This window comes from Mya arenaria, chromosome 10 (assembly GCF_026914265.1).
Source record: "Mya arenaria isolate MELC-2E11 chromosome 10, ASM2691426v1".
Classification (NCBI taxonomy): domain Eukaryota; kingdom Metazoa; phylum Mollusca; class Bivalvia; order Myida; family Myidae; genus Mya; species Mya arenaria.
Genome location: NC_069131.1, coordinates 12,159,296 through 12,173,726, shown reverse-complemented (window position 1 = coordinate 12,173,726; position 14,431 = coordinate 12,159,296). Strand labels below are relative to the sequence as shown.

At 32.7% G+C, this 14,431-nt stretch overlaps 2 protein-coding genes across 2 annotated transcripts in view; one reads left to right on the top strand and one right to left on the bottom strand.

Annotated features, from left to right (window-relative positions):
- LOC128205090 (protein argonaute-2-like) overlaps positions 1 to 6,576 on the top strand; it is a 38,751-nt gene extending 32,175 nt beyond the window's left edge. Inside the window, exons 19-21 of the mRNA XM_052906508.1 lie at positions 543 to 779; positions 1,080 to 1,279; positions 3,159 to 6,576. Of these exons, the coding sequence (XP_052762468.1) occupies positions 543 to 779; positions 1,080 to 1,279; positions 3,159 to 3,267 (546 nt within the window). The 3' untranslated portion in view covers positions 3,268 to 6,576. The remainder of the gene's footprint in view (positions 1 to 542; positions 780 to 1,079; positions 1,280 to 3,158) is intronic.
- Positions 6,577 to 9,311: 2,735 nt separating this feature from the next.
- On the bottom strand, positions 9,312 to 14,341 carry LOC128206335 (protein LKAAEAR1-like). The gene is made up of 7 exons (XM_052908721.1): positions 14,234 to 14,341; positions 13,819 to 13,917; positions 13,356 to 13,438; positions 12,976 to 13,047; positions 12,282 to 12,339; positions 11,375 to 11,497; positions 9,312 to 10,868 (listed from the first exon to the last, which is right to left on the bottom strand). Exons 1-7 carry the CDS (start codon positions 14,237 to 14,239, stop codon positions 10,806 to 10,808), a joined length of 504 nt encoding a protein of 167 aa, XP_052764681.1. The 5' UTR covers positions 14,240 to 14,341; the 3' UTR covers positions 9,312 to 10,805.
- Positions 14,342 to 14,431: the final 90 nt, after the last annotated feature.

Sequence of the window (14,431 nt, the reverse complement as noted above, 5' to 3'; positions counted from 1 at the left end):
TCTGTCTAATGCCACAATATGTACTGTCATTCAAATTTGCCTGTTACGAAAAAAAAAAAAATTGTTAAAATAAACATTTCTATTTATTCATTTATTGTTTTTTTCTTTTGCGTTTTACATTTAGTTTACGTCAACATTTGAACATATTAGCGATTTCCACAACGCAACACATAATCGTTGTCTTAGTAAACAGTCTGTTTGACGACTTCAAACTTAACATACACTGAAAGATATTTCATATCAAACTGGAAAATTGAAAATCGGGTCGTTCGAAACATCGGTTCCCTCGAGGTTTTGGCTCGGTCCCTGGCGACCTCGAGCGATCGCAGTTTTACTGTAGTTAAATTAGTTACTGCTAGAAATTGTATTCACCTGAATGTATCACATCTATTAAACTTCACCCCCTCCCATAAAAAGGGGATATTATGGTCTTCTCCCTTCCCCTGAGAAAAACTGGTGTTCATTTTTGAGACCGTATTTAATTTCCATTTCTTTGCTGTTGACGGTTGAAAGAATTTCATAATGATATTCTTTTATGGCAGGTGCTATCCCATGAACTGCGAGCAATCCGTGAAGCCTGCATGAAGCTCGAGGCCGACTACCAGCCTGGTATTACATTCATTGTAGTCCAGAAACGCCACCACACACGCCTGTTCTGCGCCGACCGCAAGGACCAGATAGGTCGCAGCGGTAACATCCCTGCCGGCACCACCGTTGATGTTGGTATCACTCACCCCACTGAGTTTGATTTCTACCTGTGTAGCCATGCTGGTATACAGGTGAGTTTATTTTGCTTACGTATTCAGAGTTTTTTCTAGGACTTCCAGTCTGAATTTAATATTTATAACTTTATATTAATCAAGTTTATTTTAGGGGTCTAAGAGATGCACAATAAATTGGAAATTAGATACACTTGCAAAAAAAATTGTAAAAAACTTCTGTTTTTCTTGTCATGGAAATGTTGAGATTTGATTTGAATTAAATTATGGCAAAATAACTGAATAAATAACACTACAACCATGCTGAAAATGTTATAATTACCATGAACTAATTATGACTCCCACTTTGTGTTCCCCCAGGGTACCAGTCGCCCCTCCCACTACCATGTTCTCTGGGACGACAACCGATTCTCTGCAGACGAGCTTCAGATGTTGACATACCAGCTGTGCCATACGTATGTGCGGTGTACGCGCAGTGTCTCAATTCCCGCTCCCGCGTACTACGCCCATCTGGTCGCCTTCCGTGCACGATACCACCTCGTAGAGAAGGAACATGACAGGTATTGAGGCTGTGTATGACTTGTGAATGTCTTAACTGCTTCTCTTACTTTTCTTTCTTCTAAGAGAAGTGAACTTTTAAGCCTAGGTGCAGTATTCAATATCATTCTTATCCTTATCCTAAGATATACCGTAGTGATTACATTCAGTTTATTGGCTAGTTAATCAAACAGTCTAAGTAAAACACTCAGTTTCTACTCTTAAAACTTAAGATAGATCTAAGTTGGTTATTGAAATCAGCCTCAGGCTTCAATATCACGAACATACTTTAAATTTCAATCTCAACTTATTTTAACATATAAGAGAATAGTATGATTCAAATATTGTTATGCTTTTACTCTTTTCAAAACAACATTTTTTAAAATATTTTCTAACAACAAGTGTACAATTTCATTCAGAGTAAGTATGTTTTGGATAAAAACAAAGTTAAAGGATTGATGTTTAAAATAGATGATTCTTTCATTTTACGGGTTTACATGTATATTTGGTCAGATTCTGGCAACAAATGTAACTTTGAGCCGGATTTTTCATCAAATATAGAATGGCGAAAATTGGGCAGGCGGGTTGTCTTTCGGGCGGGTGTTACCAATTCTGCGTTAAAGTTTTCATTTTATGTAATAAAATCAAGAGTTTTTATCCAATGGTTATCAAACTTGGTAAGACTATTTGTCGGCATGTTATCTTGAATATATATGAATATGGGTCATCTCAAGTAAAAAAACTAGGTCACGAGGTCAAATCTTAAGAAGAAATATTTCTTGGTAATAAATTCAACAATTTTTATCAGATCTTGATGAAACATGGTTAGAATGCATGTCTGCATTATATCTTGCATATTTTTTATATGGGTCAACCCGGATCAAAATCTAGGTCGCTAGGTCAAATCTTAGGAAAAATATTTCCACGTCATAAATTCAACATTTTTTTTTTCATATCTTGATGAAACTTGGTCAGAATATTTGTCTGCTTAATATCTTGCTTATTTTTATATTGGTCATCCCGGGTCAAATTCTAGGTCACTAGGTCAAATCTTAGGAAAATCTTTCCACATAAAAAATTCAACAATTTTTGTCAAATCTTTATGAAACTTGGTCAGAATATTTGTCTGCATAATATCTTGAAAGTTCTTTAATATGGGTGATCCCAGGTCACAATCTAGGTCACAGGGTCAAATCTTAGGAGAAAGAATTCCATGGTCATAAAAATTAATTTATTTTTGTCAAATCTTTATGAAACTTGGTCAGAATATTTGTCTACATGTTGTCTTAAACATTTTGTGAATATGGGTCTCCTCAGATCAAAAACTAGGTCACTAGGTCAAATGTTAGGAAATATTTTCCCGATGTCATAAAAAAATGAAATCTTAGATGATAAAGTTTGTCAAAAACTAGGTCTCTGGGACAAATCTGATTGGAAAAGCAGATTTATTTATAAAATGTTCATTTTCCTCACACAAATGGAATAGTTTCTGTTGATCAGGTTATTTGTATGCACGATATCTCGGATAATTATAAATATGTGTATTTTTCGTTAAAAATACTAGGTCACTAGCTCAAATCCTAGGTTTACAAAATTGCATCTTCAAATAAAAAATCTGGCTTTAATGTGGCGTTGCCGCATTGGCGTCTTGTTGATTTATGAAATATTTCACCTTAAATAAATATCTAAAAGAGTTCTTGCATGAAATTGTACAAACAAGTTCATGGTTGTAAATCTAAACTCTGTGCATACAACTTAATCATATTGACCTCAAATCTTGCGAAATTCTGATCAATGTCTCATTCTTCTTCAGTGCAATGTAGTCTTGTGCTCAAAGATTGAAGCATTTTCAAAAGTTCTAGTCTATCTGTTATAACAATCATCACTACATTTCTTTCACAGCGGCGAAGGCAGCAGATACTCGGACAACAGTGACGAAAGAGCTCCTTCTGTGATGGCCCGCGCCGTTACTGTGCATCCTGACACTGTTCGCTACATGTACTTTGCATGAACTCTGTGCAATACTAGAACACTCCACTGTATGACTTCCTGTCAGAAAACACAGTTTAGCTTACGACTATGGACACATGTCCATTTTTGTGATACTCCAGTATATAATCATGTGAAATTGAACTTTTTGACACCTAATGCTGGAACGATAATTTTTATCAGAACTAAATATTCATAAATAGGAAGAAAATCATGTAAATAATCAAATGACACATTGAGGGCGACTTTTCTCTGAATTTTCTTGTCCGATGTGGTTGTATTGTGAAATTAGCAGGGTTAAAAAGGTCATTGTCGAGTATGATTTTGTGAGATGATTTGTTAAACTAGTGGAATATGTGATAATCTCAAGTCAGTTTCAGTTTAATCAGGCAAAAAAGGATGCAAATCATGTCTTATTATAGATGCCTTCTTGTCATGTCTGAATCAATATTTTGTATTTGCAATATTCCAAAAATCTACTTGTGCAAGATAGTAAGTGTGAAGTCAGGGAGCAACTAGTCTCCTAATAGATAATCAAGAAAGGACAGGTCCTAAAAATTTTACTTGATTTTTTAGATTTGAGAAGCACAATAAGTTGATTTATTCATATGATAGATTATTTGATCATGTTGAAATAAGTCATTAATGCCTTTGTTTCTTTTGACTTGCTGTACTGAACAGAATCTAAGATCTTTATGATTGATTTGAAATGTTATTAGGCCAAAGTATGTGTAGATGATTTTCAAAACAAATACAATCATCTCGTTATCTGTGTAATGAAATGCCTTGTCTGACTTCATTTCCATTTCCGTACTTGATATCTTGTGTATGAATGCTCTTGTTGGACAATACCTAAAACTTCACCTGTTTGTGAAAAAAACGATGTAACATAGAAGCTCGGTGTGTGATACCAGTGGTGTTATTTTAAGAAACACAGTGATGGTATTGGCTAATGTCTTGGTTGCAATTTATTTGTGTATATGTGATAAAAGTTCAAGTGATAGCTTTGTCTGTTTCAGTTACACATTTGGCATTGAACATGTTGGAAAAAATACTTGAATGTGCTTGTTATTTTCATGACTTGCTTAATATACAGGAACTAATTTTTGAGTTTTTGAGAGTTACAAGCTTAAGTTGCTTATTTTATTAAGCCAAATCTGGCATTTAAACTCGATTTTATGAAATGAAAATTAGTAAGCGTGCTTATTATAAAAATAATTCCATTTTTAAGTCCAAAAAATATGACCATTTCAAAAAAAAAGTTTATACCAGAATTATGTAATTGAAACGGACAAGGGTTTTTGACAATGGTGAGGATCTAATTCTAGTATTAAATGGCATAGATGTTGATTTTAGTCTGTCAGGTGCAGCTATTAGTGTAGTTTATAAGCTACAGAATATATCATGTTTTTGTATAGAGTTTATAGGCAATATTTTTGCAAGTCATATCTGCATTATATTATTATATTTCTTCACAGTTGTTGCTCTAGACTCAAAATATTTTAGGGATATGAATATTGAAAAGAAAGTATTTTTGCTCATAAGAAATAAAGATAACTTTCATAAGTAACCAAATTCATCTGGATGGTCATATCAACATGAGAGTGTGGATGAATTTTGAACATTTTACATACATAGCTAGGTTTGATTTATTACGAAGACTGGTGATTTGCAGTAGCGAGGGCGGGAGCAGTCGTAACTCGTCCGACCATGGGGACGACCGATCCACGGGTATTATGGCTCGCACAGTCACGCTACACCCCGACACCGTCAACGTCATGTACTTTGCCTAGTTTACTCTTCAGGGACCCGTTTCGATAAAGATCTAGGTCGATCTTAGTCAAAAATTGAAGTTCTCTGCATCATAGATTCATTATAAGTTAGTATTAAAAATGAACACAAGGTTGAGGAAATCAATGTGTTGCCATGTCTGATGTTTGTACAGATTTAAGTTATGACTGAAATCCTTTATTGAAATGAGGCCCTGGGGATTTGGTTGAGGAATAAAAAATATAGAAATAAGGATTTATTACTTCATGATGATAATTTTAAGAATGATATTTTTCTCTCTTCTAAATTGTCTCAATTTTGGTAATAACAATATTCAGCTAGCTGAACTCTTCAAATTTAAAAAGAAAATACTTTTATCTATATAGTTTTTCAAGCAATATGTTGGAATGTCAAGTCTTTCCCTTAAATTAAAAACGTTGCATCTCCTATTTTAAAATTCCTTGCATGGTTTCCAAAAAAATCATTTGATACAGAACTTTTAAAAGATAAAATCTAGTTTTAAACATTCTTATAAGATTCAAAAAATAATACAGATATGTGGTAGTATGATAGTTATACATAGTTCAACATTTATGTCCGCTCATATCACTACATGTTTACGAAGCCCCAGCAGATTTTATCATTATAATTAATCCCATATGAATCCCAAGTTTAAATGTATGCTGTGATGTATTAGGTATATCTTGCCGTATTGATATGCTTGTGCTAGGTTGAACGCGTAAATGAATTTTCATTATTTCAAAGATGTTTTAACTATTGTATTTTACTGTTTATTATTATGTACATGTATTTAATGACCATAAAGGCGGGATCTTTTAATTTGATAAATTTGTCTATTTATAAACTTTGTTCTGTTTTGCAAAAGTGGTATAAAATTTTGTAATGTGTAATGAAATTCTATTGGTTAAGCTTAGAAATGATCAGCCAATAGCAACTTTTCATTGAAATTTGTCCATGTTTGCTATTGGTTGATTTAAATGAGGCGCAGACCAATGGAAATGTAGATTAGAAATGTGTTTATCATGTTAAGCAATATTGGTTGCCACTTGAATCATGTTTAATAAACAATAGTATTTATTTTTTGATGCATTTGTTTGCCATTGTTATTTGCACTGATACCAAAATCATTTCTGACATTCTGATTCAAAAATCATGACAATATTGATCATGATTGGAATCTTTTTATTTTGTCATTCATCGTTTTGCCAAAATCATAAAAAAAAAGTTAATACTAGGAAATAAGAAGTTGATCAAAGACTCGATCAAAAAAGACAATTTTAGGGATCAAAGCTGACAAAGAGCATGTTTTAAAATAGATCAAAGTAAGGTTTATGCTGTATTCATACATCGAACAAAATGTTCATTATAGAAAAAAATGGGTGAAAAATTCTTTGTTTTGAAAATGGGTAACTGATGTTAGATTTGAAGACTACAGTCGTAGCCATTTAATCATGTTTAGTAAATTGTTTTATATCTAAATGGTATCAATATTCCTTTAACAAATAATTACTTGTACATTATAATAAAGTCAAATTATATATCATTTCTTTAAATCTTTTTTTGTTATTCAGTAAGAGGTTTTTTGTGTTTTTGTTGTGTTTTTTGGAATATTCATAACAAGTCACCGGTATGCCCACCAAATGAGTATATACCATTTTCTAACGGAAAAATCAATACCACCAATACAGGATAATAAGCCGACATTGAACCCATCTGATTGATATTTTAGTTTCATACAAACGTTATGTAGATAAAAAACCATTAAACCATTCACACAACCGAACGTTACCAACTGAGAAGTTGCCATGACAATATGATTATCTTTATCATGGGCTTTATTGAGTACAAACTAAACCCTTTTATGGAAAAAAATGTCGGAAATATATAAGATTTTCTAGTCTCTAAATGTGCAAAAACAGTTTGTTTCACATTTTTCTCAGGATATGAGCGCTCCAGACCATTTCAAGATTCACACTTTTTCATCTAAATGAAGATTTCTTAGATATATTACTTTTAAGATATAAATAAATCAAATGAAAGATATGAAACTGTATTAACATGATTTGCATTTATAATAAAATCTCTATAATTATGTAGTTCTGAAATATATTTCTGAGATCTGTGATTATGATCTGTTTAAAGAAATAAAATAAGAATTAGGACCCATTTTTAAGGGCTTGAATGATATTGTAACATCAATAAATTCTATATGTTCAAATAAGATAACAAAAAAAAAGATGTTTTGTGTATTTAAACTATTTTTACATCAAAATGTGACAATATTGTTTTCTTTTCGTCCACGACACTGAGTTTTGACGATAGAGAGGTTGCGGAACTTTTCTTGTACATGTATGTGTAGTGGCTTGTACAAGTTGATGTAGCAGTTGGCCATTAAGACTTTTCAATTGAACAAGTAGGCTGGCCGACTCGCACATAAAATGCTGTACTTCCGATTTTTGAAGATATCATCATTGTCTATCTTGCGCGAGCCTGTATGAGGCAGATCACAAGTTGTACATTTGTCCTAGATAGCGACAATATGCTGTCAACTTATACAAAGTACACATACCTCGATGAGGTAGCACTCAACAAGTACCAGTAGATTACACATACATGTTCGCGTATAAGAAGCGTTTCTTGACCTCTCTAATATAAGCTTAGGCAATAGGTTTGATAGGATTTGCGACTTGCAATAATCAATTCACTGTAAAAATTCCATAGTACTCAAACCATTTGGACTTGTGTCTTACTAGATATAATGTCATGTTATCTGAAAGCAGAAGTAGTATAAGTGGACATTTGTGAAAAATATATATTTTATTGAACCTTTTATGTTGTTTTTAAATGCTAATAATTATCATGTGAAATAAAATTGTATATATATAATGTGTTATTTTGGTTTCAGCTTTATACATGATGGTCAGGAGACAATGACCATTAAAAAATATGATGACACTGAACGAAATACATTTAATTGAGGTAATAAATATTTATACATGTATGTATCAGGGGAATCGTCTGAATTGTTTTTTCTGAGTTGAACAATATTATTCATGATGATATTTAAAACAGGTGAGTTAGAGCAAGACAGTTCAACTCAATGATGTCATTATTTTTCATATGAGCAAAAAGGAATTTTAGTACTCCGTAAAAGCTGTCCAATACAACCATAGTACAGCTCCTTTTAATGTTTTTCAGCATGATTTCATATAAAGCTGCATTGTTTGTCTGTGAGGATTTTTTCTGTCGTGAACTAAATCTTGATAGGGATTGGTGGAATAACATGGTAGGAATTATTCCCTTGATCAGATCTCAACTGCAGGTAGAAGTAGGTCACATGGGGTCACAAACTAGGTCACTGTCAAATGTAAGGAAAAAAGGTTCACTCAAGACATGAGAATTTGTCAAATATTCATGAAAGTTAATGAGAATATTTTCCTTGATGAAGTCATGAATTTGTTTGAGACTAGGTTATGTGGGGTCAAAAACTAGGTCACTGTCAAATCTTGACTTGTCTGAAACCATATATATTATCATCTGAACCCTATCTTGGTAGGGATTGGTTAGATTATGTTCAAACTTGGTCCGAATGATTCCCTTTATCAAGTCTCAATTGCTTCATATCGGGCCAGATGGGGTAAAAAAACTAGGTCACAAGGTCAAATGTTAGTAAAATCTTTGAATCACTTGGCATAAAGTTTGTTCCACTATTCTTATCAGAATTTCCCCCCTTATTATATGAACTCAAAAACAAATTAAAACTAGGTCACATGCGTTAAAATTTAGGTTCAGGTAAAATCTTAGATTTTTATCTTGAACCGTATCATTATAATGAGTTGTCAGATAATGATGAAACTTGGACAAGATGTTTCCCTTGAAGAAATTGCATCTCTTTGTAAAGTGGGTTAATGAGGTAAAAAACTAGGTCAAATCTTAGTTAAAACTTGCGAACATACTAGTGGCCATCTTGGACAAGTTATATAACCCATCATATCTCTCTTGTCACTTGAGAGTAACTGCCCTTTAATTATAGAAATTACCTGCAACTTCAGAGGTAGGTCAGTAAGTATGCACAATAACTGATGCCTTGATGATGCTTTGATCAAGGACCATAAAACTTCAGTGGTAGGCTGCTGTTGACCAGTAGATGATTACCCCCATTGAATTTACATCAGTAGGTCAAAGGTTATGGTCACAGCCAATGTTGTTTTGACTACTTTGTACAATAGCTCGAAAATCCCATGACCTAGTTTTTAATGAGGATTAAAGACAAAATTAAATATTGGTAGTTTATTTTTATTTTTTTTGCAATACATAAATACAATTTAAAAACAAACTACAGTGACATAACAATTAATAAAGACATTAATTACTTGTATGCATAGTAGAAATACCAACAAAATAAAACAAAAAATATATTCTTCAAAACAGATGCTTACCAAACACAGACTTCTTTCGTTAATCATAAAATTGTTTCAATATATACAAAACTGTTAATATAACAACATTTGTAATAGAAATGTCTTCCAGTCTTATTACAGAATCATCTATAATACCACAACAACAACAAACAACTGCACAAGGGCCTGCATTTGCACATGCCCGACAGGTCTTGAGACCCTGTCAGAGAAATGAATGAAAATATATCCCATACATTTTCCTCCCATGTAAATATATCTTTATTAAAGCAGCTGCTGTTAATTCAATTTGAGGTATCTAACCCAACAATAAGCTAGTAACTAAATGTTTCCAGTAACCCTAGTCTTAAAATGAGATGCCTGTGACCCCCACTTAATATTGGTGTAAATCAATAGGATTTTTCTGGCTGATCGAGAATATTTATAATTATCGGTGCGTTGTGATTTTGCAAAAGATTTAGGACAGCAGTTGTGATTTTTATTTCTCCAACAATGAAAATCCACTAACATGTACCCATGAAATTGACCTTTTTCGAAAAACCATGAAATTTCAAGCCCACAAATATAAATGATTTCACAGCATGTCAAATACTGTCACAAAATACATCGCAGGAAACTAATTTTGTACTTTATATTAGACACAAGAGCATGTGACAAACCTATTTTTCAATATTAAAAGACCAAAAAAAGAAGTGCAGTAAAAATGGGGGTACAAAGTATAATATGTTAATAAAGCATTATGGGTTGAATACCTTCATGTCAAACAAGTGAATAATTGTTACACTTTTGGGTTCCTCAGTTCAAGACAAGTTCCAGAAGCTCACAAATTCAGTTGAATTGTTCTGATGTTTATGTATTTAAGAGACAAACAAATCAATCATTGTTGAATGCAATTTAACATAAAATGAACAAATAAATTATGTAAATAAAAGCAAAAAATATGGTGAAAATATGTAACAAGTTATGATAGTCATGTGAATATAAATGCAATGTAATGGCAGTAAAGTTTTATCTAATATTCCAGCGCTAAAAAATGACGAATATGAACTTTCAAAATCAATGCATGAAATGTTACTTTTAAGTACATCATAATATGTAAATGGTACCCATAATTTAGCATCATAGTTTGACAGTTAATTAATTACCTTAAAATCTTATTGAGGTAAATTTACATAGTCTTTATGATATTTAAGCAATATACATATACTGGTACATGTTATAGATCTAACGAAATTGAAGCTTTTTTGTTACCATCCGTGACTTCAAAAATAAAGTATCAGAAATATGGTTTCTTGTGTGAAGAGCTAATAAAAACATAGAGACTAGGAGTGGTTGGGGTATGTGGGTACCATCAGTTGATTCTGTTGATAAGCAAGCCTTTATTGTCTTCTAGAAGGGCTTCAATTCTCTCACGCTGAAAAGTACAAAATGTAAATGTTTATCATTTAACAATCATTTTCATCCTATAATCCATACATTTTTTTTAATTTTGAGTCTCTTATAAGTCATAAAACAAAATATTATATAACTAAAAAAAGAAATGAAGAAAAGCAAGTGTGATTATTCCTAATAAATACTATGAAGAAAAGTATGTATCAATATTTAAGTCAAATAGAAGACCCAGTCACTGACAGTCTAATGTTAGAAATTTGTCAGGTCCATGGACATAGTATCAGTACTCAATCTCATTAAAATCAGATCTTTAATACACGATTCACGACGTTACACTATGTTACGCTTTGTTGTATACAATGCAATGAAATGAAGTGATCACAATATGATTTTAATGAGATTGATCAGTACTGTGATTTAAAGTTGCTAGTAGATAAAGCCTAAGAGTACTCAGATTAACTTAGGTCTACTTTTCATACTTGTAAAAATTTGTGGTGAGTAACTGGAAAAATGCCCTGTTAAACTTACATCAAGTTTTTCGAGGGAATCTCCGCGGTCCTTCTCGTTAGGGTATGAGGGGACAAGTGCCTGAAGCCTCACCGCTTTCAAGGCCGTCGGCTGGCAGGCAATCAGGTGACCAATCTCCTGCGCCTATGGAGAAAATGAATGGATATTAGGACTAAAATTGGAGACGGAGAAGGTTTGAGTGTTGAAAGAAATGTTTGCTGTATTCGCTTGCCCCGCCATTTGTAATCATTAAGATTTAACACAAAATGTTCTCACTGACCTAGTGTATTATTATCATAGTTTTCACCATGCAGGGAACCAAATAATGATCTCATGTCTGTTGGGTTGTAAAACAACACTTCTTAATGAATAAGCACCGTACTCATTGAAGCATATCATTATACAGTAAAACCCCTCTATTCAGACCACCTATGGGACTTTGAAAAAAATGGTCTTAATAGTGGGTTGGTGTCGAGTTTGTGCTGATTAGGATTGTGAACGGTCAACTGGTAGAATGCAACAGATTCTTACTTTGTATTGCTGGGTATTGTATATTCATAGGATTTGGGCCTTGATATATCAATCTTAACTCTTTAAGAACATTCCCTGGAATCTCTACTCCCAACACAGATGTTACCTCCAGAAAAAGCAAGCCATTCTCGACCAGATTTGTTTAATCATAATAAGAATCATATCTAGTAAATGAATAAGATAATTACTGGTAGCTTCCATTTCCAAAGGTTAGATCATTTACAGCAAATCCATGTAACATTTCATTTGATACAAAAACCTAAATTTTAGGCTACAATCTCTTTCTCTGATGAAACACAAATATCTATAATCTACACTTTGAAAAGACATCCTTTAATAGTTATTTGAATAACCAAAATATCATGTCTGGTATATATAGTGAAATTAAAATTCTTACTCTGCTGGACTGGTAACGCAGACGCATAATTCTTAATCTGTTTCTAGCCTCTGCAGCTCTGAAAACAACAAAAGCAGGGTAAGACCCATAATAATAAATTTACAGATTACTAAATTTAATTAATAAAAATATTGAACAAGAGCAGAGTGCCGCCAATAATAAGCCTTGTCCATTCAGTTCAGTTCAAAAGAGGCCATGGATGAGACCTTCTGTAACCAGGTATTTGATATGTATATAGCAGCACTTACACTGTCTTTCTATTGAGCTAGCTTCAGTAGCGACGTAGTAGAGCTCTGTCTGCAGAGCAAGAAGTCGGAAGTTTAATCCTTACGATATACCCATACCTGATACCAATGCATGTACTATGTAACATTTGGCACACAACTTGGTTTCACAAATTCTGTAAGCCCCAAGGTCATTGCAATTTGATCTTGTCTCCAAAATCCGTGGACCAATTGATTTAATTTCAAAATAGACTGGGGAAGTGTAACCTGGTATATGGAGCTAGTTTTTATAGCCCGGATTTTCTCCTGCATATCAAAAGGTTTGATCCCCATTAAATGCACATAGCAATGTGTGCAATCTTTAACATTTCTACACAAACAAATCATAAGATACCAAAGTAAAAGTGGCAAGATATTAAACAGGCTGTACTGATGCTTGTGATGATAAGAGATACACCGTTCATACTTACTTCAGCTGACCAATAAGTTTTTCATGCTTTTCCCTCTCAACAATTTGTTCATCTGATGGTGGAGCATTATCTCTGAAATGCAAAGTTGGGAAAACATTATTAGCATTTTTGTTACATTAGTACATAAAGTGAAAGTCAGCTTGGGAAAAACTACATTTAATAATGATGAACTCTAAGAAACATGTAAGTTTAACAGTCTGAAAAAGAGATTTTTTGTAAATAGTGTAGAGTATTACACATGCATTTAGACCAAAAAACTGAGCTGTTTAAATCGGGAGTTTCATTATCTGGTGTTGTTAATAACATTTAAATATTGTAGAAAACACTTATCTCATCCTTTTTACTGATCTTTTGTTAAGTAATACATCAAGATTCCTTACTTTTGGTATTGCTTCTTTTGCTCAATTAAACGTTTGGCTGCATTAATTTGGTTTTCAACAATTTCCTTTGGTGGGTCTTCATACTGAAAAAAGACAACATATAAATAAATCAGTTCAGGGACCATCAGATACTACCAGGGGTAATTTCTCATGGCCTCTCAAAATAAATACCAGTACTGGTTTCTATTCTACCTAGGAAACACACTTAAGTGATTCTATAAGCTTCAGCTTTCGTCACAATCGAGCAGGAAAGTAGTATAAACTAATCAGATACTAACACAAATACAAAACAAACCTTAAAACTAAACTCATCTTTTCTAATGGTAAACCACAACAATTTCTGACTAATTCGATACTAAGCTTTACCGGTAATAAGGTTGATAACAATTTCATGAGTGTTAAAATGTCACATTTTTTTGTGACCTAACAACAAACACTAAAATTTTGATTTTAATTTACTCACAGCCATGTACTTGCTTCTCTGTTGTGGGGCCATCTTTTTCAAGTCCCGCTCTGTTATTTTCTTTTTGTTTCTTACTTTAAACTTTCCACCATCATCGTCCTGTTAAAGACATAATATCACATCAATATATTCATACCAACAAAGTATGTAATTTGTACTTGTGCATATATTTTTGTGACATCATGATGCACAGTGATTTAAATATAATGTTTTTATTCAAATAATTTCACAAAATGATTTATCTGTTTTTATAAGAAACATTTGTTATGTTTCTAAAAAGGGAAACAAAATCTCAAAAACATAAACAGGAAATCTACCAAATTATTGTTAAGTTTTTAGTGGTTAGGCCTTAGCCTTAAGCATTTGGTTTTTCATTAGTACATATGGATATTGCAATTACTCGTAGATTACTTACAGCCATATCTTTCAAATTTAAACACGAAAATAAATATATGTGTTTTCAAGAAATTAAGTTCGACACTAAAAAAACTATAAGGGCGCCGCCATTAATGTAAACAGTAACTATGTGAGCAGACTGGGTTTTCTTTTTAGGAGCCGAAACCCTTACTTGATTGAAAGTTTTCAGTGAAGCAGTCTAAGATGCATAATATCG

Bases quoted from the DNA above. Each gene is read 5' to 3' on its own strand.
- LOC128206335 (XM_052908721.1), bottom strand. The intron at 13,439-13,818 runs GTGAGTAAATTA...GTCTTTTTTCAG, and splicing joins AGAGAAGCAAGTACATGGCT to TATGAAGACCCACCAAAGGA. The intron at 12,340-12,975 runs GTAAGTATGAAC...TGTTGTTTTCAG, and splicing joins AAACTTATTGGTCAGCTGAA to AGCTGCAGAGGCTAGAAACA.